Source organism: Ptychodera flava, chromosome 13, assembly GCF_041260155.1.
Source record: "Ptychodera flava strain L36383 chromosome 13, AS_Pfla_20210202, whole genome shotgun sequence".
In the NCBI taxonomy this organism is placed as follows: domain Eukaryota; kingdom Metazoa; phylum Hemichordata; class Enteropneusta; family Ptychoderidae; genus Ptychodera; species Ptychodera flava.
In genome coordinates this window covers 7,888,333-7,914,543 of record NC_091940.1, presented here as the reverse complement: position 1 = coordinate 7,914,543, position 26,211 = coordinate 7,888,333, and the positions used below count along the sequence as shown (strand labels likewise).

At 34.6% G+C, this 26,211-nt stretch overlaps 1 protein-coding gene across 2 annotated transcripts in view; it reads left to right on the top strand.

The window, feature by feature from the left end:
* Nucleotides 1-3,554: 3,554 nt before the first annotated feature.
* Nucleotides 3,555-26,211, top strand: part of LOC139147297 (suppressor of tumorigenicity 14 protein-like) — a 39,227-nt gene continuing 16,570 nt past the window's right edge. The window contains exons 1-2 of one of the 2 annotated variants that reach the window (XM_070718345.1): nucleotides 3,555-3,684; nucleotides 15,461-15,690. In XM_070718345.1, coding sequence (XP_070574446.1) covers nucleotides 15,660-15,690 — 31 coding nt within the window. In that variant the 5' untranslated portion in view covers nucleotides 3,555-3,684; nucleotides 15,461-15,659. Of the gene's footprint in view, nucleotides 3,685-9,581; nucleotides 9,700-15,460; nucleotides 15,691-26,211 lie in introns of those variants that run through there. The other variant, XM_070718344.1, reaches the window with a different exon arrangement.

Genomic DNA, 26,211 nt, shown 5'->3' with positions numbered 1-26,211 from the left:
CTTGTACTGTATAAACCCTATCAATTCACCCAGAAAAAAATAATTAATATGATTTTAAATAATTGAATTAATTGGGAAATCATCAAAGCCAAAATAATTTTAGTGAAGAATTATCAGAAAGTTCAACTTTTTTGACAGTTCATAGTGAAATGCCTACCATCTTGAGGATTAAAACATGTAAAGGCAACTTTCCTGAATCCCAACTTTGACATATTCTGAACCGTCATTTATTGTGCCCTGTATGTTATCTAAAAGAAATTGCTCATAATAGTTTGTCATGATAGGGTGGTCAAATAAATAGAGATAGAGAAAGTTCTAATTTCCATTTATGGTTGACTTGGTAAGGATAAAATAAAATTACTCTTTGAGGAAAAAAATAGAGTGGTCAACTAAAAGAGTGGTCAAAGTGATAGGGTTTTTATGGTAAAGCTGGGCTGTAAGATTCCTCATGTGCTATTTATAGCAATTATGCAATCTGTGTAAACAGCGCAATGAAAGTGTTACATGATTCCTTATAATGCTTTTGATGACCTTGAAATTCTTAAGTTTCAAACTTTTGTCTCTTCAGTGTGCTTTCTCTGAGTACGTACAGTCTCAACTGATTCAACAGAACTTACTTACAATGTTAATTTGAAAGTTAAAATGTGCTTTGTTAATAGGATGGAAATACTGATAAAGATAACCAGCTTAAGATTCTTTATAACCTGACAGATACGTATATGCTGTTTTTTATGATGTAAATCTTGATTTAAGCAAGTCTTGTCTACTTTAATTAGAATGTAATTAACTCTCGTTTATTAGCTACTATAGACTAATATAGTCTATAAAAGCTATTGCGATGGGTATCCGTCCAGCGTGCACCGTCAGTCTGTATGTATGTATGTATATATGTATGTATGTATGTATGTATGTCCATTTGTTAGGCCTTCGTCCACTCAAATATCTTGACAACTGCAGTACTTACTGATTTGATATTTGTTGTGTGGATAAAATATATGATTTTGAGAAACTACTTTTATTAATTTTTTGATATTGTTGAAAATATGCAAATTAGCACCCAAAAAGGCGTTTTTGGTAAAAAATCTTCTTCTTCATAACCACTGGTCAGACAGCTTTGTTATTTGGTATACAGGTCCCTAGGGAGAACCCAACTTAGATTTGTTAAAATTGTGATGAAATATGCAAATCTGTATTTTTACGGAATCTTTTTTTCCATTTTTGGTGAGGCCATCCTGAAATGAGCTATCAAAGATATCCACCTTCTTCATCAATACATGTGTCACAAAAGGTTATTCTCTACGTAACGCAGCAGAGCTCTGTCAACTGTTGAGTCGCTTGTTTTTCCAAAACCACTGGTCAGACAGCTTTAATATTTGGTTTACAAGTCCCTAGGATGACCTTAGTGAGATAATTTCATACAGTCATGTATCCATGTCTATAGTAGCTTCAGGGACTTTGGCCCTATGTTTTATAAAAATATGGTAGAACTACAATCTAGCTATCTTGAAAATGTTTATTAGACATGACGCAACCACATTTTTTGTCATGGTTAAGTTTTAATGTCTTAACCATAACTTTTGACATTTTTCATTCCCGCTATAAACTTAAAATAATATGGATCAGCAGTAATACTCCAGCTTTTGAAAGATTCACGGCCCCTTTTGTGGAGGGACCGTGAAAGATTAAATGAAAAAAGATGTGCCTTCTATAATTACATAGGTGAAACCTAGGATTTCATGGCATGTAAAAGTAGCAAATTAATTCCAGTGAAACTGAAAAGCACAATTACTTCTTTGCAAAAACTTGGGATTTGTATCAGCGCTATTTAATAGAAAGGCATCCTATATACTTTACAAGTCTTATGATACATCACTACCACCCCATCGTTCCAAAGCAAGTATCTTCTCTGATTCTGCAGACCTATTAAATTTCAATAATGGATCGTTCATTGTGGAAGTTTCAGTTTAAATTCTTAAATTACCTCATCATATTTGATGTCATTTTTATTTTATGACTGAAATGATAACAGAGTATCAGACAAAACCTGGTTTGTATTGGTAAACCCTGCTATTCAACTGCCACTGAATGAAATTTCAGTGAATTGTCGATCAAAGCAAACCCGCTCCGTAGGATAACTGTTCACTTGCAAAGATATCGTCAGTAAGAACCTCTCAGCTAAATCCCCACCTCAGATAGGTCTTTGACTTATTCAATTTTCATGCAGTGACAAGATTTTGTTACTCTTGTGACGGCTAGCTGTCCATAAACCTTTTACTATCTTGTCTCCATAGGACTTTTAGGCTGAATGAACAAACACTATGCATCTCGAAAGTGAAAGATTTACACGTTTGCTCCAACTTTCCTTAATGAATTTTTCAACCATTCTCTTTCAAAATTTAAGAATAAAAATACGGGGTTACCGTGCAAAATTTTGGTACTAGAGAAACAAATAACCCAAGATTTACCGATATTTAAAATTCAAAATGACCGCCAACCCGGTGTTAACTCTACGGAGAAAAATGAAATTTTCCAATTTCAAAAAACTAAACCTGTGAAAAGTTTTCGTAGACCAAGAGCTTTAAAATGAACCCCCACAATTGGTAGATCAGGAAAGAATTGTAAAATTTTAAGAGTCTGAGTATCTGTCCCTGAGACGTACGTGTACGTGTTCTACCTTAAATAACCTATCTACACAATGTTATATGGAAATTAAGTCATTACTGACTCAAGTGGTCTAATATCATGTTGTCCTAGGCATTAACCATATTGTCATGGGCATTCAATATGTTGTCCTGGGCATTCAATATGTTGTGCTGGGCAGTTGATATGTTGTGCTTGGCATTCAATATATTGTGCACACACACACACGCACACACACACACACACATGCACATGCACATGCACATGCACAAATGAACAAGAAAGAACAAATGCATTTTGCAGGCAGTCTCAGTGCTATCACATGTGCTATGAGTTTGTCCAGAGATAGATACGATCAACTCTTGTACAAGTCTACCGGTATATACAGCACTAAGGGTCAATAAGTTTGCATATTGCCAAGGTCACTTTTGAATGGAGGTTTCTTGGCGCCTTAAATGTAAATGATGCATATATCCAGTCTTGCATACTGTATATGGTAATGGGGTCAATAAGTATATACACAATTGCCATTAACACTATACATATATAGTGGAAGATTCCTATTGGTCCAATGAATTTTAATGCTCCAATGACATAACATCTTCAGGTTGCATTGGAGCTATGGAAAAAAATTGCAAATTTAATTATTTATATGATCGTGGCATCGACAGCAGAATGGAATTTATTGCCACAAGTCAATCTTTTGACATTATCGCAGCATCAATATAGGTATTAAGCTCTGCTGAAATAAATGTGAAATGCCACAAGACTGTGTTAATATGCCAGCCTCTGTCCAGATGAAGATAAAGATTACGATAAGATTACAGAATGAACTATCCAAGTATGCTTGAAGATTGCGCATGATAGACGTCCCTTGGTGATCTGCTCTGAGCATAGGAAGTTGGAGAATCCAGTGCAGAGGGAGCAGTTGGCCGGTCCATTATTCATGCTGACTATTTTGCGTGGGAGACGGCAACTTAGATGACTGTTCAGTGAGTTATTGATCAGGACAGATGAAGTGTGTACCTGCGTCACAAAATTGAGGTGAGTGTATTATATTATCCTAAGGCTTGTATTCCTGTAGATACAGTCATAATAGGTCATTACAAAATGTTACGGATTTCCTTTGGTCAATAATCACATTGTTCTGTATGGTCAGGTCATACAATAAAGATGTTGACCTCCTGATATTTAATACTATCACTGCTATCGACAAGGAAGAGCAATTTTACCCATGTGCACATGAAAATTGTGAAGTCAGTTGTATGATTTGAAATAATTGTTTACTGAGGACTCATATATTTCATGGATATGATAAAAGAATGGGGTTGGTAGGAATGATCCTAACTGTTTTCATCACTGATATTTGGTAATTGGTCGTTACAAAATGTTACCGACTCTCCTCGCCACAATTGCAGCAATAATGGTTAATGAATTGATTGTGTAACATAGAACTTTTTTATCTGGCTGAACAAAAACAAGAAAATGGTTTGATTCTCATCCCAAGTCTCTTACAAAAACCAACATCATGTTGATGATGCAATTTTTCATTTGGCTTTCATTTGTTTTATTATACTGACAATAGACAACAAATCAAGAGTGTTAATTTCCTTTCTTTGGTAATTCTGACTCACTGTATACTGGAATGCATGTACAGGAATGCATACATGAGATCCTGCATATTTATAGGATATATATATAGTTATAGTTAAAGCTTAGAAAGTAATCAGCCTGAGGTATGTAGTATAACAATGGTTGAATTCTCTCTTAGAAAAATTTCTTTGAAACAAGTTTGAGATGATTTGTGAAAAGATTAACAAAGCACTGGAGATTTTCTAATGAAAATTTTATCAAATATAAGCATTCTGCAAATCACAAAAGAGAGTTAGAACTTCACAGCTCATCACAAATTAAGAAATGTAAAACACAGAGCTTTGTGAATGCACTGTTGAAGTCTGAGGTCTGGGGTAATGAGCTCAGTTCCTAAACTATTGAAGTCTTAATGAAAAAGACGTTAAAGCTTTATGTTTTAGTGTAATAGCTCTTGTAAATGGAACAGATGCTCCGTTTGATGGTCATTACTATTGATAGCAGTAAAACTTTCCAGATACTAGACGATGGCAGATATTATCTATCTAAGCAAGGGAGCATCAATTCAAATTTATTCTTCAACATAGTATGCAGCCTGTGTTTTCAGAGTACAAGTAATGTGACTGGATCAAATCTTGTGTGTGCCAGGAGAATTTAATTCAATTCTAGAGGGAATATCTTAATAAAGACAAATATCTCACTTTGAAAAAAATGCAGAAAAGAAGTTTTGCTTACAATATTGTCTGAGAAAATAAAGTGGTACCGAGCAAATACAATTTAAACTCATCACATTAGCCCCCACACTTAAGAAATCACAATACACAGTATTCAGCTAGTAAAATCAGCTTGTCAAGACTGCATTGTTTTTGCTAATAAGTGAATTCTGGTCCGGACAAGAATTCAACGGTAGACATTAATAGTTCATTTTACAAGTACAGTTGCAGTTTTGACAAGATAGTAGGTGTTTAAGCAAGCTTGTAGTAGGTAAAGAAACTCGTTAGATGCCGTTGAAAACAAAAATAGTGAAAAATTCTTCAGAAGTTGCAGCTGCTGTCCGTTCAACTCATTTGCTGTTGTGATAAATATACAATTGTGTCAAAGCATTCCACTCTGATGGAAGACTTTGGCATGCCATGTCAGAAAATTGACTTCAAGAAAAATGTTTTTTTTTTAAAAATGGTAAAAGCTATATCTTCATTTGTGATTCATGATAGAGTCACCTTACTTGGCAAGGAAGAAGTTCCTTGTTTCTCTTTGCACGATAAATGTACATCCATCACACTCTTGGTTATCTCTGTTAGAATTCTTCAAACATGATTTGACCTGTAAGATTCAAGAATTATGAGTCAGGAATTCTTATATTGTGAAACAGGCCCATGTCACACGATCTACTAAGACCTTATGAATTGTAACATTATCATACATGTGCCCAGACCTTTAACTGCATTTTCCTGTGCATGGAACCATCTACCATTGATGAAAGCAGTGGGCATCTGTCAATTTCTCATGGTGCAAGTGTTAAAACCTCTCAGTGTTTATTGAGCCATCAAAGGATACAACATTATGTTGGAAACTCTTGAAATGACACACGTTTTGAAATTGCATTTTGGTGATAAAAGAAATGGGGGGTTTGATATCTGTTGTGATTTGATGAGACCACTTTGAATAAATTTATCTACAATCTACAATCTGTTTGTCCGTGCCTGAAGGCAAAACAACAAATCATCTGTATTTATATTGTAAGTTGTCAATTTTAAATTCATTATAAAATGCGAGTAACTTCTCTTTTTCATCCTTTTTAAGACTGTCAATTGCGAAGATACTGCACCATATGCAAACTTATTCATAAACATCAAATATGCAAATTAGCCATAATTCAAGACATAGGAAAGAGTCCTTCTACATGCAGCGAACATGAAGTTTCAAGATGTAACTTTCTTAGAGGTCCTGCATTCAAATTAGATTGAGATAGCATATTAGAAATAATCTGGATTGTCTATTCAATACTTGAAAAAATCTCTGTTTTTTAGCAAGTACGATATAATTTATATTGTCTATAACTCTATTTGCCAGAACAAATTTCCCTGATGCATTCTGGATAATGAGATAAAACGAAAACTTCAGTAAGGCTTAAATTACACAATCACTGCTCTTCTGAATCAGCAGAGTTTAAGTTCAACCATCTATAAGAATTTTCTTTTACTTTTTCCACTCTTTTTGGTGTTTGGGTTCCATAGAAAGTGCTGTAAACCACCCTCTCTGTGACATTTCTAGAAAGCGTTGCTGACAGGACATAAACACAATCGACTGCTTATAATGCTGTTTAAGTGTTGTGATAATTTAGAAATTACTGACTTCATGATTTAGATGATCAGAGTATAACTCTGAGAAAAGAGCTCAATTGTCATTCTGCTTTTACTTTAATACTGCAAAGTTCAGCGCATCAAAATGATACGCCACAATTAAGGCCTAATGAAAGTTTCACCAGCCTTAACAAGTATGGGTTATTTAGACAGATTCAGCATGTAATTGACTCAGTCAGTATTGAGTATTGATCACATATATTTTGCGTGCTTGTCGTCAGAGTGAAGGTGTTGGAAGGAACATTTATAACGTTTGATGTAGCACGCAATACACTAGCAGGAAGCTGGCATTAATACAAAATTGATGATAGAGTTGTTTCCAATTGTGAGGCTCTCACGTACTAGCCCCGGAGCTTTCAACGAGTTTTCAACTCTCTGGGTTCTCCGCTCTCTAAGTTCTTCCGGCAATTATGCATACACCGAATGCCACTCAAAACACTCAAACAAAGCTTTGTATCATGTGTCCACAGCTGAGGCATTCTCAGACGGAACAAATTTAGCATTGTAGACTGGCAAACACTTCAGTATATCTGAAATTTTCAACTTTTTCGACGCTTTGTTCTACCAAGATTAATTTCCATGCCAAATTGCCAGTATAATACCAACCTTTTTATTTTCTATTGCACAATTCTCCCCATGAATGTAACCTTCTAATTCTAACATGAATATTATTGTGCGCCACACACGACTCCAGAGGCATAACTTATCTCTTGTAATAAACGCACGACATCTTGTTACAAATTTCTGCAGGTCTAGCATGTATGTATCTCAATAAGCTAGACTGCCGCAGGGAGCAATCTCCTTATAATCTGCTCCAAAGCATTGAATTTCACCACTGTATGTCACCTATATCACATGACGGAGGCACTGTGGTTTCTCAGAATTTAAAGTGAGCTAGGTCAATCAATAATCTTCAGTAGCATAAAGAGTACTACAGTCTTGCTTGTAATTACTAGAAATTTTCTTTTTAACTTTTCCATATTGTTTTTATATCCGTACACTAAATGGTTACCTGAACAAATAATATTTATTTTTTGACATTGACAGTATTTGCCAAACTTTATTCAACTGAACATTTTACTGCCTTCTCAGTACATTAAAAAATGAATTGTCAAATTTTTCTCAAATATTTTTCCTGCTTCTAAAAGTTAGGTACATGAACCTCAATATTTTGAATTCAACAATTAAAAATAAAATAATGTGTTTTACAGTCAACCTTTCGCACACCCATTTCCCCAAATCTATTATGTAACTCTCCCTTGGATATCATAATAGGGATAAGGAATTTTTCCAGATTGATAACCAGATCATTTGGATCATTGTTTGACACATCTGATGCAGGAGAAATGCGCAGAATGTTGAAGGGTGTCATACCTGTTGAAGGAGATATTTTTCAGAAGATAGTCAGTGCAACATTCTGTAGGTGCAGAACTGAAGTTTCCTGTTAGATGAGACCATTGCCTAGAGTGGATCGAATCAGTCAAAATTTTTGTGCTTTTTATAAATAATTCCCCAGTGTTGGACCTAGTTCATGTTGACAATGACATGAACTACATATGTATCAGTACACTGGGTGTAATTTTTTTGATGTACAATGTTATTCTGTATGAATGTTTTGAACAGGAATTTTTTGGGGTCTTAGTGTCTATGTCACCATTATACTGGCAAGTACTGGTGAAATGCTATTTTGAAATCATATTTTTGAAAGCATTTGGTCTGATTCTAAATTCTCGAGAAATGGTTGGTTTACTGAAATTCAAGCTTTCAGAAATTTGGACTGATCGGCATCATTACAAAAGTGGTATGGCCACAACCTGATGACGTCGTACCTGCCATAGACAAAGCAAAGTAATCCACAATGGTGGCACTAATTGAAATGTATTATGAGTATCACTTCTTGAATGTTGCCGAATCGTTTTTGAAGTACTGCTCATTTGTAATTTAATGATTGCTATTATATAAAATACAGAGATAAATCATGAATTCTGCCTTTGGCAAACTTGGTAGGTCAGATTGCGAAACAGTTGGTTTTGATGTTTCTTCACAGATTTTCTTACATAACTTGTTAGAGTGGCAGCAGACTTTGGAATATACTGGTTTTGATGCTCTTGTCCAACACGTTTACAGTTCTGCATTGTGTTGTTTGGCATTTTACCAGAAAAGGTATATAAAAGGGGTATATTTTATAAATGTGACAGAAATTGACTTGGCGCTGAAAGGGTTAATAGCACTGAAACAGCTGTTTGCCTGTTTTCACACTTACCAGTATAACAACAGTACTTAAACTTTGTCATCATTTCTTTATTGATGTTTAGGAAAGTAAGAACAGGCATACAGTGAAAAGGAAACTATTGTATCTGCTGTGGAAAAAAATAAAAATTATACAAAAATAACTGTTAAAGTAAAGACCAGCTAGGCATGTGGGGTATTAACTAGCTCAGTCCCTATCAAATCAAATAAAGACAGATGGAAATTTTGAATACCAACCAACTTCATGGTTGAAATTGTTGTTCTTAGAATGGTTTATTTTGGACATTTTTTCTGCCATATTTTTCTATTAACCGACCTTCAAATTGTTACAGTACAGCTTCTCAAATTTTTAAATTGTGTTTGGTAAGATCCCAACCATGCGGATTCCAAATTAAAATAATTTTGTATTATCTATTCTCCAGAGAAAAAAAGGCATTGAATAACTCACTGAATGTGAAGATGAAATCTCTGGCAATTTTTTTTCACCCTGCACTGTTGCATGGTTGTTGGAGAGTGGATATCTTTGACAAGGAAGACCTTTTTTCAGAACATGCACTGGTAGAATATGTACAATAGCCGATACGTTTGTATGCCATCCTTTTGAAATCAAGAACAAAGACTAGGATTCCCTCGGCTTTACAGAAAGCGCTGGCTCTCTTATCAAAAGATTGCATTGGCCGAGTCTATGAACTGTAATAAACACTCAGATTTCTCTTCTATGTGTAGTTTCGACAAAGTAAAAGGTCTTTGTGAGCTCAGGACAATCAGCAACCTGTAGTGTACTTACTGTTTCCATTAACATCAGGTGCGTACACACATCTTCAGAAAGTCACTACTGCTTAAGCCTCGATTCAATGTAAGTTCCCTTTTTTTTCTGATACTTGTGTCCTATTCCACAGCACCAGAAAGGAAGAGGATTTCACAGGAGAATTCTAGCTGCTTTACAAGTACTGATACTTTAAGACATGAAACTTATATCTCAGAGACTTGAATGTATGATGCACCGGCAGCAATTGTGTGGCGGCATGAAATTCTGCCTTTAGGGTATCATATGCTCACAGACTTTAAGCCTGGGATTTGAACTCACTTTTTTTTTTGGTATTTGGGAATGAATAACACTGTTCGATGAAAATGGAATTAGCTATTTTATCAAGCATTACAGATCCGACCATGCATATATTCAGAATTTCCTCGGGGTATCTCTATTCATGCACAAAATACCATCACTTTGATAAGCCGACCATTCATGGCGTCTTAAAGCCATGTACCAAACCCGACATGTATATAACCATACCATATATCCGTTTGTGTGCATGCAGGAACCATATTTTGATATTTTTAGGAGTTGGGGGAATTTTTATGCTGATATTCTGACATATATTTTTATTGGTGTAGAACGGACATAAAAACTTTCAAGACCATATTGTTGCAACCTGTTTTCTCATAATTTCAAAAAAATCATTGTTACAGTTAGTCTTTGCAATCAAATACGAAAAGTTTGTGACCCAAATGTTAAAATACACATAGTTGATGTAAACATGCCTAACATTCATTCCTTCAAAAAAATTTCGCACTCAAAGGTTGCTTTGTCCTTGAAATGTAATATCACTTGTTTCTACTGTCAGGAAGTTTTTGGAAAATTGCATCATGCCTGGAAACAGACCTCGAGCCATTCACTTTGAAACTGAAAACTTTTATAAAATTTTTTCTTATTTACAATTTTATTCTTTAATCTGAGGTGTACTTTTGCTTTGCAAATCTGAACATGCACTGTTGCAGATTGTACATTTAAAAAGTAGTGATTAAAAACACCCCTTTCATTCCAATTTTTCTTTAGGGATGGTCACTCGAGAGATGTCCATTAAAACAATGGAGCTGTTAAAACTAGCAAAATTTGGCTATGAAACATTTAATACAGTTGTATTTGTCTATATCTTGACAAAATTCACATCTCCAAGTAAATTTTGTATTTGTGTAACGAAAGAAAACTTTTATAGTGAGGTATATATTACAACTCAATGAGTATTAATTTACTTTTTGTTTTTTTCAAGATTTAATGACATTTTTTGAGTCCTTTAAACTACCAGCGATACAGATTATTCCAGAATTAATGACACCTTTTGGAGTCCTTTAAACTGTACAGAACAGAATACTATCTCTGATTTTTCTACCAAAGCAGGAAATATCAGGTGTCATGTATTATCAGTAACTCAGTTCAGAGACTGTCACTGATTGGTGAACATTCCTGATTCAAAGCCAAGATTGATATCATTGCAGTGGTTTTTCGGAAATTGCGTCGTCCCTTAAGACTGTGCAGAAATGAAGCTAATAACAGATATGCATGTACATCGGCAACTTCACTTTTGATGTCTTTATTGAAGTCTTCCGCCAGTTGAAGCAATTTTCAGCGATATTGAATATCTGCGTTGAGCACACTTATGCCAACTTTAGAACAAAAAATCAGGCTTATTCAACTGATATAGCAGTAGTGATGTGAAATTTTCCCTTAAACAACTTCTAGTTGCAGCCTCGCAGCACACTCAGTAAGTACAGATCGGACATGTATTGTGTGAGCTTGAGGAAAGGGGGATTTGAGAGGCATGGTTGTCACGGAAACTTGTTATATTACCTCTCAGCGTAATTTCCAACATGCAGTACTGCTTGATTTTGTACTCTCCACTTTGTAACAACCCGTTAACTGAAAGTTAACAAATGGCTTGGAGAGTTCAAACTTTTCTGAGTATTTCAACTTTTTATTCAACATTTTCAGTGCTCATTTTTCTGTACTTTTTTATAATGAGTGTTGTCTATTGATTTCATACCACTGTCTGAAGTGTGTTTTAATACCGACCAGCAATAATGGTTATGCACTGTACAATAATCCAACGCCTCCATTTGATCCCAGGCACAATCCTTATTGTTTCAATTGGATCAATAGACCTACCATACATATTATTGGAACAAGCGAATGAGGAAAATTAAACTCAAAATAATACTATTGCTAGAAGCTTTTATATATGTAATTATATACTTTCGCTCTGATAGACAAGCAAAAACCTATACCTAAGACTTTTTAGGAATGTCCTCTTTCTCAGGCAGAGTTGTAATTTCTAGTTGTACACAATTTCACTTACTGAGCGGACAACTCTCAGTTTATGCTTTGTAGCTGAGATTGTTCCGAAACACAAGTATGGCATTTGAAGAAATCCGAAGAATATATCTCAATGTAAATCACTGAGAAACGGTCGCGTCAACTCAGACGCATACATGTATTGTATTAATGCATGGTGTAAAAACACTCACAGACTCTCTTGACCTCAACAAAAGACAATTTCATGTAGATTTCGTTCAGCAAGGTTCGAGTCACTGAAAGAGAATGAATTTTTCAAAACACTTACTAAAGTTTAAGGAGGTTAAACTCAACAGGAACTCTCTGTAAATGAAAGTATATTAAGATTACACCAAAGGAATACTTATCGTCAAGCCACTTACGTCAACAATTCACTCCCATTGCTTTTGGTTGAACCCACAGTTTCACATGCGTGTGCATGTTTGGGGCTGATGAACTTTGAAATAGGGGTGGAAGAGTGAGATTTCTAAGCATGCATTTCACCTGAAGGTATAAACTCAGTGACCATAGCAAAACTCAAGAAATAATTTGAGACAGATGAAGTGCATTGCATGACTGTTATAAAAATATATACATACATACATACACACATATATATATATATATATATATATATATATATATATATATATATATATATATATATATATATATATATATATATATATATATAGCTATATAGCTCAAGGGTGAAGCAGAACCAACATGTCAAAAAGTCAGAGTTTTATGAGCATGGCAGAATTTCATTCATTTCTCAATGCTATTCATCACAACAGGGCCAGCTTTTTTATTAGAACTTTACTTATTCGCATATCTTGGCTTCGTTATCACCATGGCAACTATAGAAGACAATTTCCTCCCTATACCCATGGAAACATTTTCAAGTGCCATACGATAGGTTTGGATTAACTTTTTCTTTCCCCCTAGTAGACTATTTTGAGTGGCTTCCTTCCTTTTCATTACGTAAATAAGTCTGCTTGATCTGCAATGAAATTGCTGTGTTTTGTTCTGTTCAATTTCATGTCGATTTACTTCCCGGAATTCCTCCTGTCACACAAAGTGAATCCAATCAAGAAACCGCATTGCTTTTCAAGGTCGTTTTGCCCCTTCAGACATTATTGAAGTAAAAACAAAATGGACTCTCAAATGCCAGTATCAGATGCAAAGGAATTGTTTCAAATATAGGGAAATTGGACATACATTGCTTGGGTATCATGACAGATGATTCAGAGGTTTTTAAATTGTTGATCAGTTGATGTGTTTCATTATTGCATCAATCAAGCCCATATGGAAATCTATTTCTCCATCTATCAATTGTCAACAGACTTCAACTGCTTGGAGATTACTAAACATGTTTTATATTTGAAATTTTTAAATGATTTTTGTGAATATTAAAACAAAAGATTTGTCCAAAGGAATTGTCAATCTGGATATTTCCTCCAAGTTTTAAAATCCAAGTACATGTGTGAGCTATTTTTAATGTGAAAAGCATTGACTTCAGGTTGGGATTAATCTTTCCACCCCGATGCCCTGCAAATATAAAATAATATTGACAACAATTGGTTTGGGCCAAACCATTGGGTCAAACGGGTTTAAAGCTTTGCGAGAAACAAGATTGTTGCATGTTTGTACACAGAGTGTGTTCATAGCTCCACACGATACTACCGTACTCATGGTTTGTGTTACAGTGGTTTGTGTTGACGCACAGTGTTGGCAACACCTCAATTAGACAATATGTCTACGGTAGTTTGCGTAATGCCAATGCATCAAAGCAAACCACTGTAAGTACAATGTCTGAGTGTATTCAAAGCTGTGTACCACATGAGCTTTTAAATGCATACCGAAAAAGCAGACTTCTTTCTGATTTCAGAAACATATAGGTCTTAGCATCAACGCATGTACGTACCTTGCATAATAGACATTATGTTCAGTGGAGATGAGGTAAGAAACTCACAATAGCCTGCTGGGAAAGTCTGGTTTCCAGTCGACGGGATTTTGCATTTAATCTTTAAGATTGGAAATTCCTGTTTTGACATGGAATATTGACTAATGATATTTCTCGTCATGCAGAATGAATGTAAGATTCTACATTTTAATATATTAATGGTAATATTTATCTAATATTTATAATTGATGTTTACCGAACAATCAGATAAACCATGACATACCGCACTGCCTTGCTAAGGTTTGAAAGTCAAACTTACATGTATGTTTTTGTGTGTACATTGACGGTAGGACATTGAAAAAACTGATGGGTTTTCATAAAGTGTTTTTAGTGGTACTGGGTGGAGGGGGTCTAGCACAAAGTAAAAAAATAGACAAACTTTTCTCAACCCCCAACCAAGGTAAAATGTAGAGTCTTGTCACTTTCAATGATAATGGCTGGTCTAATTTGTCAATTAGAAGCAAGAAAGAGAGAACTTTGATTCCTAATAGATGAATCTATAATTTACACAATCCTACAAAGTAGGTTGTGTAAATAACTGCATTTGTCAGACACTTTGAGGTTATAGAGCTTTGACAAATTTTTGGTGTGTTTTGAAATTACAAACTTTAAAGTGAGAATAATGCTTTAATTCTCATATTTTTTCAGTGAAAAGTGTCCTGACAACTTCCATTCTCTAGCAACTTGTTCTCACACAATGACATTTTCACTATTGTACATGCGATAGCTCTAAATCCATAATGCAAAATCTTAAACATATAGCTTTCATGGTGTAAATCCTCAGCAAAAATGTCATTATAAGTTTAAACAGTGCATAAGCTGAATTGGAATTGACCTGTGGACTGGATTGAAGCACATAAACATTTCCATCTGCCAGCTTTGATACTGTCTAGCGGTGATGAAAGCAGCGACATTGTCAAAAGGGATTTAGAGGATATAGAAAGCATTGATCCATTTTGAGTCATTTTGATGCATCAGAAAATCCAGATACTCTATTATACCCACGCATCTATTGCAAAGCTTACAGTATCAGTATTGCTATTCAAAATATACTTCAGTGAAAGTTATCTGGTTATTCATTTCATTCAAGATTTTCATTCAAGATTATGCGAGGTTTGTAAATTTCATCAGTCACTATCATGCAGTATTACTCTTCATCGGTTTCCATGGCAACTAAGCCATTCGTCAGTGTGTCCATTCCCATGTGGATTTATCGGACTTGATATATATCGGCAGATTGTTCTCAGGAAAATGTTTTTAACATGTGTTTAACTCGATGTAAATTTATACATCCAAGAAAATAAAAAGACAGGTGCTCCAAACCCCCTGTATAAAAAATGGTCAAATCCACTCTTTTGATTGGAAGACGTTCAATCCCCCTTTTATTAGAAATGGTGTGCACTTTTACATCGAGTGAATGGATGCAAGTAATAGTGTTCAGATTGTTGTTGGTCCACAAGGCAACAGGCGAGTCATTTCTGACTGGGATGGGAAATTACTTGCCCATCTGAGGCATTCTCACACTTCCTTTGTTTTCCGCAGGAATCAATTTCGCCACGCTAATCCAGCAATGAATGGCAGTTCCTAACCTGGGAAATGAACTTTCCATCCTGGAATATGGATCCAACATTAAGGAAGGTGATTTCAAAGGTTGCCCTGGTGACCAACTTTCCTTTCTCAGATGACTATTTTTTGGCTTTTCGTCGTTGATCAATCCCAATGATTTTGAACTTCACTGTTGATGATGTTGCGTAGACTCCATATTGGTATTGGTAAGTACCTTTGCATTTGTTTAAATTTGACTTTTTTCTTGGACCGTTATAAAACTAACCTTTTATGACTCTGTTGCAAGCCCTGACTGCTAAAACAGGCAAATTTGTGCCACCAGCTTGCCACAAGAAAATCCTCTCAATTTCAGGTGTAGGTTAATGTATTTGTTAGTCCCTTGGTAGATAAAATCATTGAACCATGCAGGTTTTTTATGCCGTGAAATATGTGAAACTTGGAAACTTAATAATTCAAGGAACTTTCAGTGTATTCATTCACAGCAACCATACTGAGGAACATTTAAACACTTCACATGACAAATGTCAGACCAGACGTACCGTAATTATAATTACTCTTTCAGATCTTTTTCACATTATGTTTTTGACAAAATATCACTTTTGGTATTTACTATGAATTTGTATAATTATAGTGTCACCACTGTGAAATTCTTATACATTTGCACTTTCAGCTTGTTCATCAATTCATCCCTGAAAAAAAATTCAAAGTATTGAATACAGGACCAAAACTCTAGTGTACGGCCATGTGCAAGTTTGTGATAACTTAACAGTATCACATTTGTTCAGCATAAAATGAAGAAATACATATTCTGCCACTGCTAGATACAATCACATCTGACACAAACAGCTGGCCATGGACAATAAAGTCTCCAAATCTTTTCATTGATTAACGCCCATCAAGTCTGAGATAAGAAAACACTATTTTAACTGAACTAATAATGTTTTGGATAGGAAGATATTCTTCAAAGTGGTTGTTGTTTACTTCTATGAACTGCTCTTGTATGTTTCCAAGCACAAAGTGTCACTTTTTTTAGTTTTTTTATGATTTTAATCAGGAGATAATATTTTTCTCCAAAACTTTTTTATTTAAGTTGTTATTATTGAAGTTGGAGGCAACATTTATTGCTATTCTATGGGCAATCATTGAAATGGATTTCTAGGATTGAATTTCTAGAATAACTCAAAGTCTTGTTGAATTTGAATGACTGCGCTGAACATCATCATAGCCATGCAGTATGAGGCAAACTGCTGTAGAAGTTGATCAGAAAAAAAGATTACGTCTTTGCAGTATTGCTCCAGTTTTTGCAGTTAAAGTTGCTATTTCAGCCAAGATTTCACTTCCAGGGTGTATTAAACTCCTAGGAAAACTTACATTTTACTGTAAAACACTGTAAGAAAGTCGTGAAAGTCAATTAGTCACCAGCGATTTGTGAAAACTTCTCATACTGTACTAACATGAAATTTCAATTGCTGTGAGAGTGTCTTTGTGACTGCCAGGAGCTCTTCACAATGCATTGATCATGCAATCACATTTGAGAAATAGCACATCTACTCTTGGAAAATGGTTGTAATCTCATCAAAAGTACTACAGAAATTTTCAGTGACTTCCAGTATATAATCCACAAATCAGAAAGTACTTCCTATCAATTTGTTGCCAAAAAAACTTGAATCCAAAATTTCTGCATTTCAGATTTTATTCATTCTGGTCACGTTTTTATTCACAACTTGAAGAGTACATTCAGAATGTAGAAATTGAAGTAGATTCAATCACACCATAACTTTAGAGTTTGAAAAACAATTGAAAACATCATTATTACTTGATGTGGCTGTAAGTGTTGCATATTAAAATGGTTTGAAGTACAACAAAAAGTATCATCAAATCCTTTCAGGGACAAAACCAATGAAGCCTCCAATCATCCAGCTTACATACATTTCATCCTACTAAGATGAAAATTTTACATTTTGAGTTTAATTTCCTCAAAAAACCATCTCCATTTTTGAAATTTTCTGTGATAATATTACTAATCGTAGGTGTATTTTCCAAAAAATTTTGAAAAGTATTATATTTTGCCAGATGGGATCATGTTTTGAGTCAATACCCTTAACACACAGGCTATTTAGTTTCACATCCGTTTTCAATCTTTGAAGGACTTCCCTTGTTACTGTTATTGGAATTTTCCATGTTACACACATAGCCTCTGCATGTTTTCTAACAACCTAATCTCTGTGATTTGATACAACTTGGCATATTAATGTAGTGGAAAAAGGGAAGTGTTCATTTAATTGATATATATATATATATGCGAGGCTATCCTCTCAAGAGAATTGAAAAATGAATTCGTACACAACACACACTCACATCTATCTCTCTCTCTCTCTCTCTCTCTCTCTCTCTCTCTCTCTCTCTCTCTCTATATATATATATATACACAAACATATGTTAAAAATTGATAACAAGTAGAAAACACTCAGGGCCCGGACTTAGGCGTTACTCAGAGTTTCATGCTACATTTGTTCTCTGTAATGATCATCAGATGAATCATGGTTTAACTTATCTTATTTCGAATGCTTCCGTTGCTTTGCTTCTGATGTTCCTATCTATCCGCGCGAGGTTCTGCGGGTTCTTGTCTCTGTTATGTGTGTTTCCATATATCTGAGTAAACCTAGGTCCTGTTTTCTACTTGTTACCAAATTTTACCGTAAGTCGCTTTGCCATGCTTGTATATATATATATATATATATATATATATATATATATATATATATATATATATATATATATATATATATATATATATATATATATATATATATATATATATATATATATATAATCCATATTCCAAAGAGGTATAGGAGGATGGTATACATGAAACTAAAAAGTCCTTGTTTGTATATCTAATCTAAATTTGTAGATAAAACTTTGAATGCCAAATAAGATGTGCAAACTACACAGCCCTTTTGTGGGTTGAATCCTATTTAGATCCTACGAACAGAAAACTTTAGGTGCCTGTCAATTTAGATCCATAGATCTCTGTAGATGTACTGAAGATAATGAAAATGCTTAGGAGGGAATCCGAGTGGAAATTGAACTTTATTTTGTCGTCAACTATTAATTTGTATCTATTGATCAACACTCATTGGGCTGACAATTGAACTGGCGAAAGTTTTATCATCTTGACGTGCTGCATTATACAGCGTGTTCATCATTTGAAACTGCACCTTTCACTCAGAATGCCAAAAAAAATAAAAGTGTGATCAGTCATAGGTATTTTTGGGCAAAATCATCAACTTTAGGATAGATCACCATGAACATATCTACTCTATATGGAAATATAATTGATGTGCTAGACTAAAACAAATTTCCTCTCAAGACAGCTGCCAATTTGCAAAGTTGAATTCAACATAAATCATTGTCATCTATTTTATGAAACTCTCACTTTATGGCTAAATACTCCTCCTTATGACTGACATCATGATCTCTGAATACCTGTTAACACATGTATACAGTTTTTCTCAAATTAGTATTTTTTTGAAGACCCTCTTCAAATTTTATGCAGAAAGGAAGTTTTTAAAGAAACATGTTTCATCTGACAAGTTTTGACAAATGGGATTCTGTCTTCATAGAATGAGGCAGGTGCCCAAACAGACAAAGACATGAAACATTTAACAATACCTATATAATATTTTTGATGCTTCATCCAGAGTATCACTTTAGAACTTTATCAAAACCTCCCAAAGACTGTAATTAGTTCTACATGTGTTTTCAGAATATGTATAAAAAGGTTTAGCAAAAAAGTATACTAATGTTAAAACACTAATCCTGATTTTTGTTTACAGTTTGACTCTTGTCCAAATAAAATGCTTGACGTCAATATTTCCATGCATGAAATGTGCACTTATTAATCTCACATTTTTGTAAAAACTTTCCATAAAACTTGTGCTATTTTTCAATGACAGAATGAGAGATACATGAAACGTGTATTCATATTTCCTGCTGAAAGAAAAAGTCAATTTGAAATACCACTGGGAATCAAAAACCAGCTTTGGACAAAATTTCTTGAATGAAAAATTATTTTTTTTATACTTTTTATCTTTACAAGATACAAGAGATCTCTGAGAAGGTGATCGTATGATTGTCTCTCTCACGTTCATGTTAAGGGAAGATCTTTGACATTGTCCAAACCAAGCCATGGCAGTTTGTATAATTCTTGCATACACCAGGGACTGTTTGATTTGATTATGACGTTCAGAGATTTGTGCAATTGGCAGAAAATAATGAATGAATTTATTAGTATTAGAGTGAGATCAGATTTGTATAGAGCTAATTTTCTTGTCATTTCCTGGGGAATTTCCAGAGAGACTTTGGCTGTATTAAAAATTAGCTAATGCTTAATTCCCCATGTGAAATACCCTGATATGGTTTGTACGGGTACATGTGTACAGTACAGGAATTAGGATTATTGTGACAAACCAAAAGTGATGAGAAATTGTGAAAGTATGCTGGCTGCAATTTGTCATTCACAAAGAAAATTGATGTATATACCATTGGTATATATGATATTGATCTATTAAAACTAAAAGTAATTACCAAATGCAATTTTTAGATCTGGAATTTTTTCATTTTGTAAATTTGATACCATTTGATGTAATAGCCATGGTCAATGAGATTTTTTGAAATGAAAGATACACCATGGAGAGATTGACCCCCTCAATCTAAATATTATCCGTATTTTTCACTTACCTGGTATATCATGTGCCCACTCACTGACAGCGTTTATTCTGAAGTTTTATTAAACAGTTAACTGTAAAGGCACAATGTCTATGTAATGTTTAAAAAAACATGATAGTGTTTAATATATGCAAACTACACGGCCAGCTAACTATATATAAGGATATGATGAAATATATCAGCTGGTTTTTGAATTCATACGATTTAAGATACCTTTTGTTGGGATAATTACAATTGAAATCATTAAATTATAGTGATAAAAATCACTGACGTATCCACTATTTTTCTGTACCACTGGTGTTGTCAAAATGAATTGATTTTTCCTGGTCTAGCAGTTGTAACTGAGTCAGTATTGATCCATCAAAATCCTTGAAGAATGAAGTTAGAATCAGTCTGTCACTTTCCCAATAGATGCTTGAATTTCCTGTCAGTACTTGACAACTTTCAGAGCAGCTGGAGGAAAATACAGCTCAAATTTCAGTTAACAGCTTTAAAGTGTTCCTGGAAGTAAAAACCATAAAATTTCAAGAGATGTACAACTAAAAGGTAAACACAGCAATTCTCAAAAGAGCATGTCACATCTGCAGATGATATTTTTCAGTTAGATTGCCTAAAGTGTTTGAGCAATTTCCTTTTAGAATAATCCCAGCTTGTAGTCACAGTTTAAAGTCTGCAGTTCACTGCTTGTCATCTGTGTTTCGCGACAGCCATCCGATTTTTTAGAAGGTGTGACAGCTAGAAAGTCTGCAATTTGGCGCACATTTTTGAACGCTATGAACCCCTACATCCCTACAAGGGAGTGGTTAAACCCCAATGTTTGCAATTTGTAGTACTGGTTAGTGGTATGGTCGTCTTGTCTTTGGAAAATGGAAAAAGGAAAGCTATGTCAAACTCCTCACTTGTCAAACTACTAGCTCACTTCTTGTTTTCAATGTTGTTGTAAGTCCTTTGGGAATACGTTCCACAAAATGCCCCTATGGATTAGATACTTTGAAAACGCTTATTCTCCAGTTAAATTTAATTGGAAAAATATTTTTCTTGATTAATTTTATTAAGCACTGTATTGTCCATGATTTTCAATAGTTGGTTTTCAAGCTTTTATTCTCTCAAGTTGTTTTGCGGCCATGATACGCCTCAATGGATTAACATGTAAATAATGGTCACCTTTGTATGTCAGGGTGCAAACCAATGTGCTATTGAGTTGTACAAATGTTGTTAGATGGCAAGCAGTGATAATTGGCAATTGTTCAAACAGGTGAAAGAACCTTATAATGCACCAAACAAGCAGACGTATTTGTAAAACTCGCACACAGGTCTTAAATCTTTAGAAGACATTGCGTGCAAGTTAGTTTAACCGTCACCAATCAATGCAGTGGTTTTTGAGGCCAAACAGATCTAATAGGATCTGTATTGGACCCGTCCAATTATAATGAAACTCTCCCGAAATTTGCTCATATCCAGTTTTAGGATATTTTAAAGATTTTGTGGTTTTGAAAAGAATGATTTGCCTGCTTTCTATCGAATATGACACGGTACAGTTTTTCATGTAATTTGCAACAAGATCATTCAAATTTTCTGTGTCCATACATGAGTGCATTACCATGTTCTGCTCATTGTGTTTTTATAATTGGTCGAGCTGAACCACGTGACTGCCCACAAATACACAGTAATGGTTTGTTTTCATGTCCGTGAATATGAATTATATTGTAAACATAGTAACTTTACGGCCAAAACGAAAATTGTGATTTGTACAAAGATTATAATCAACCACAAAATAAAATGGAGCATTTGTGGGCCAAGTTTAGACGCTTTTTTTCAAAAAATATATCTTGATTTGGAGCGCGCGCACTACTCACTGACAGGTTCTGGGCCCCGTTGTCATTCACACGGGAAATTTTCCTAAATTTTGATGGTTATTAGGGTTTGTTGATAATATAATGGAAATAACAGACTCCGCGCTGACCATCAATGTTTATTTATGGGCATGGGCGAGAGGAAATTTAATTAACGGGCTTGGCAAGCCTCGCCCGTTAATTTTTGGCTTTCCTCTCGCCCTTGCCCATAAGTAAATGTTAATGGTCAGCGCGTCATCTATTATTTCTATATTATTGCTATTTTGTCCTTTAATTTCTGTGCATATTCAGTCATGGCAAGTTTATAATCATAAATGTTACACTTATGTGGAAACAGCCACTGGTAAATGATTATTGTTTTACAGGGCTTGTCATTTGAGTTTGGAGTTTCACTGTTTGGCACACACAGATTTCTTGACTGTGAAGTACACGTTGTTAAACTCTAACACACAACATCGAAGGATGTGTCCATTGCCACATGTTCTTTTATCATACAAAATAAATACACTGTAGCAGAACTTTTACCTCTCGAAAAAGTAATATTTTCTCTATTCAGGCGTATGATTGGCTAAAAACTTTGCAGTCTCAGTCAGCCCAATTAAGAATGTGCAATACGGTACACTGTGGAAAGGCAACCAGCAGTTATCTCTTGCAACTGATAGTTTATAAACTTACATGAGAAAGGTGATTGGTTTCGTAGATCATATGACGAAGAGAGATATTCTGATTGTCAGCATCGACAGTAAAGAACATTTCAGTATTTTTTGCAAAACCAGTTCAGTAACTCATTCTGATAGCAAAAACTGCATTGCAGTGGGCGACAATGAGTATCACTCACTATGTGTTGATGCGGATATCATTGGATGCAGTCAAAACTGCATAATGCGCCATAGGTCACAACTAACAAAGTATGAGCGTGAGCGACGCTTCTGGATTCTATTTATCACAAATAATTTTGGCCATTTCCAGAAAGACTAGCTCAAATTTTGCATTTATTGAGATATCCTCAATAAAAAATGACTTATCTGTACAAATAATGCCCTTTGTTCTTAAAATGGTAGAACTGGGTGTGGTGACCAATGAAGTAGCACACTGTGAGCTACCTCCATGGGTTGGCCGCACTGCAAAGTTTTCAGCCAATCATACACCTGAATAAAAAAACCCACTGCAACTGTCACTTCTGCCAGAGGTAAAAGCTCTGCTATAGTGTTTTTATTTTGAAATATTGGGTACAGTAAAAGAATGCGCCGCAATCTTCATGTCCTTTGATTTTGTGTGTCAGAGTAAATAACCTTACATTACAGTCAAGAAATCTGTGTGTGCCAAACACTGATACTGCAAACTCAAATGACAAGGGCTGTAAAATTATGTGATAGAGCTCCTGTGGATATTGTGTGACATTATATGCAGTCATAGGGCGTGACATTCTGTAATATGTAGCAATTCCAATCAGATAACAAACTACTGTAACAAAATCTTTTTGTGAGAAGATTGCAACAACTGAAACAGGTTTATTCCCATTTTCTACTGGTATGCTATTTTGACTTTATGCCATGCCATATATTATACCCATCGGTTTCTGATTAAATATCACTATTTCATCAATATTTCTCTTACCACAGTGAAGATATGGACTGTTACAGCAGGAGTTCGTTGAACTTAGAAACGATGAACCTGCAAAATATCACAGGCCAAAAAAAAAAAAAAAAAAGAAAAAAATTCTTATCCATAACGTTAACCTCAACTAAAGCTGGAGATTAACAGGATTGTATGATCACGTCTTTAATTAAATCTCAATGAATTCCCTTGGAACCGGATCAGTTTAATACCTAAATCCTTTTCATGTCAAAATAGTGACCTTCATTATAGAGTGGAAACACATCTTAGTGATTGAAATATATATGCATTAAAGATAACGGAATTTCATGGAATCTGATGTTGAGTTGCAACTGTAGTATAATACACATCCTCAGGGAACATTCAAGTGAATAAACTGCAATTTTAAATATCGGGAGTTCACTTTAAAAGATTTATTTTGAGATTACTTATATAAGCTTAATAGACCAGTATACACCCTGCAGTGCCATTGTTCAATCACATTGCCTTCTATGCTTAGAGATTCATTCTGCATTGATATGTCAATGAATGAAACACACACCCTACTATGTGAGATGAAATATTGGTAAAATCACTACTGGTAGAGTAGCGGATATTTCTACCATTAATGTCATTATACATGAGGCATTACATATTGGCAATGAGTTTAGCACTATAGCTAACTCAATATTGTGTCAATATAGGATTGATTGAGTATTGGATAATGTTTGATCAAGTTTATGTTATTAGTGTTAATCTTGAAGTAATACATATGGTACTGCTTTTCTAGGTCAGGAAGAAGAATCAAATTGTTCCTAGGAATCGTGCACTTCTTCTTCAGCCAATGTGGAAATTTTTGTCATTGAAATTGAAACAAATAGCGAGTTATTTCAGACCCAACCTTGAAGGGGTTAACAAGAAAATACTGCAAGTGTCTTTCTTGCTTTTTTAAAGAAAAAAATTGCCCACTGCCTCTGTAGCTTTGCTTTAAAACACATCTGAGGAACACTATTTTTTTTCTCTGGCCTCAGTTAGGTATTAATTTTTAAGCCTTAACGTTTTTAGCCATTTATTTAAAAAAAGACAAATGAACAGAAAGATCGAGTTTTTAACTTGACTGCTTGTATGTTTTCATCTTACACCAAACTGCAGTACTTTCAAGTTTTCATCTATGGCAATAACATGCCAATATGATTCAAAGTGAAATGCTTTCACAATTTATGCAAATCATGGCAATTTAAGGCACCTATTTTCAACACAGTACATATTTGTCAGAAATGTTAAATGAGGAGCATGAAACAAATAGACTTTCAAGATTGACACATCTCAGAGTTTTCAATAACATATTATGTCAGATGCATGAATAACATAAGCACTACTCGTTACCCTTATAGGGTTCAATTGTCACTTTTTAAGTGGTTCTGTAAAATTAATTATTTTCATAATTGTACATAAATGCATACGTATGATCTTATTGACCTCAATGGCTCGGTTCATAGAGCATGTTGTTTTTTGTCGTAGTATTATGATATACCGGTATTACAAAATTAAATCATCCTGTAAAATAGTTTGTTAAACTATTAAGAACTGCTGAAGCATGACTCGTAACTGAACCAAAATCTTACTACGGTACATAGCGGTTGCTGTTTTGGTAGAGCTGTATTTCAAGTGTTGACTTGCCTTCAGATGATTACTATAGGTTATAGGGTCGAATCTGAAAAGCTTCCGCAATACTTTCAGAGAGAAAGAGTCCCGGCATCTTCTGGCATTGTCAAGCCTTGAGCTAGCTCAGACATGTATTTCATAAAGTAGACTGCTGTCTCCTCGAGTCCACATCAGTATTTCAAGCAAGTGTGTTTTTGAGTTTCAAGCAAGAGTTTGTTGAACTCTCTGTCTCCAGCTGAGATGGCAATTTCTTACAGTCCTAAAATCCATTTGACTTAAGTTTAAGTTTTCTAATGTATGTCATATCTTGGCCATCTGTGAATGAATTTCAACTGATCTGTCAGCTTCTTTAATTTAGTGAAGTCAATCTTAATCAACAGAACTTGTCAAATTCATCCAAGCCATCTAACAAATCCTTTCCATGTCATCAAATCCATTGACTGAAAAGATTTACCAAAATCATATATTAAGTCCATTGAAGTTGCCATAAATTAAAGTTTTTAGAAAGTTGAAGATAATTAGCAGTCGTTCAGCCAGAGATTATTACCCAGCTTAATTTCTCAATTGAAAATATATGAAAGTTTCCTGCCTTGAAATGTTTTCCAGCTAGTCTATGTAGATACAGAACATGCATCAAAATAATATTTTGCAAAATTCAAGCAGTTATATAACTTAATGAAATGTCGAGGAAAAGTTTGGTGAAATTCGCAGATATAAAACTATAGCTTACTTGTTTCATTCGCTTCATTTGCTTCAAGTCAGTTAACGAATTTAAAAGTGTTTCCCATGAAAACGTATTAATTAATTAATATTTCAACTTCTGCTTCATAAAGAGCTAATACCGTACATAAAGTGGCAAAAGCTTGCCATTACACTGCTGTT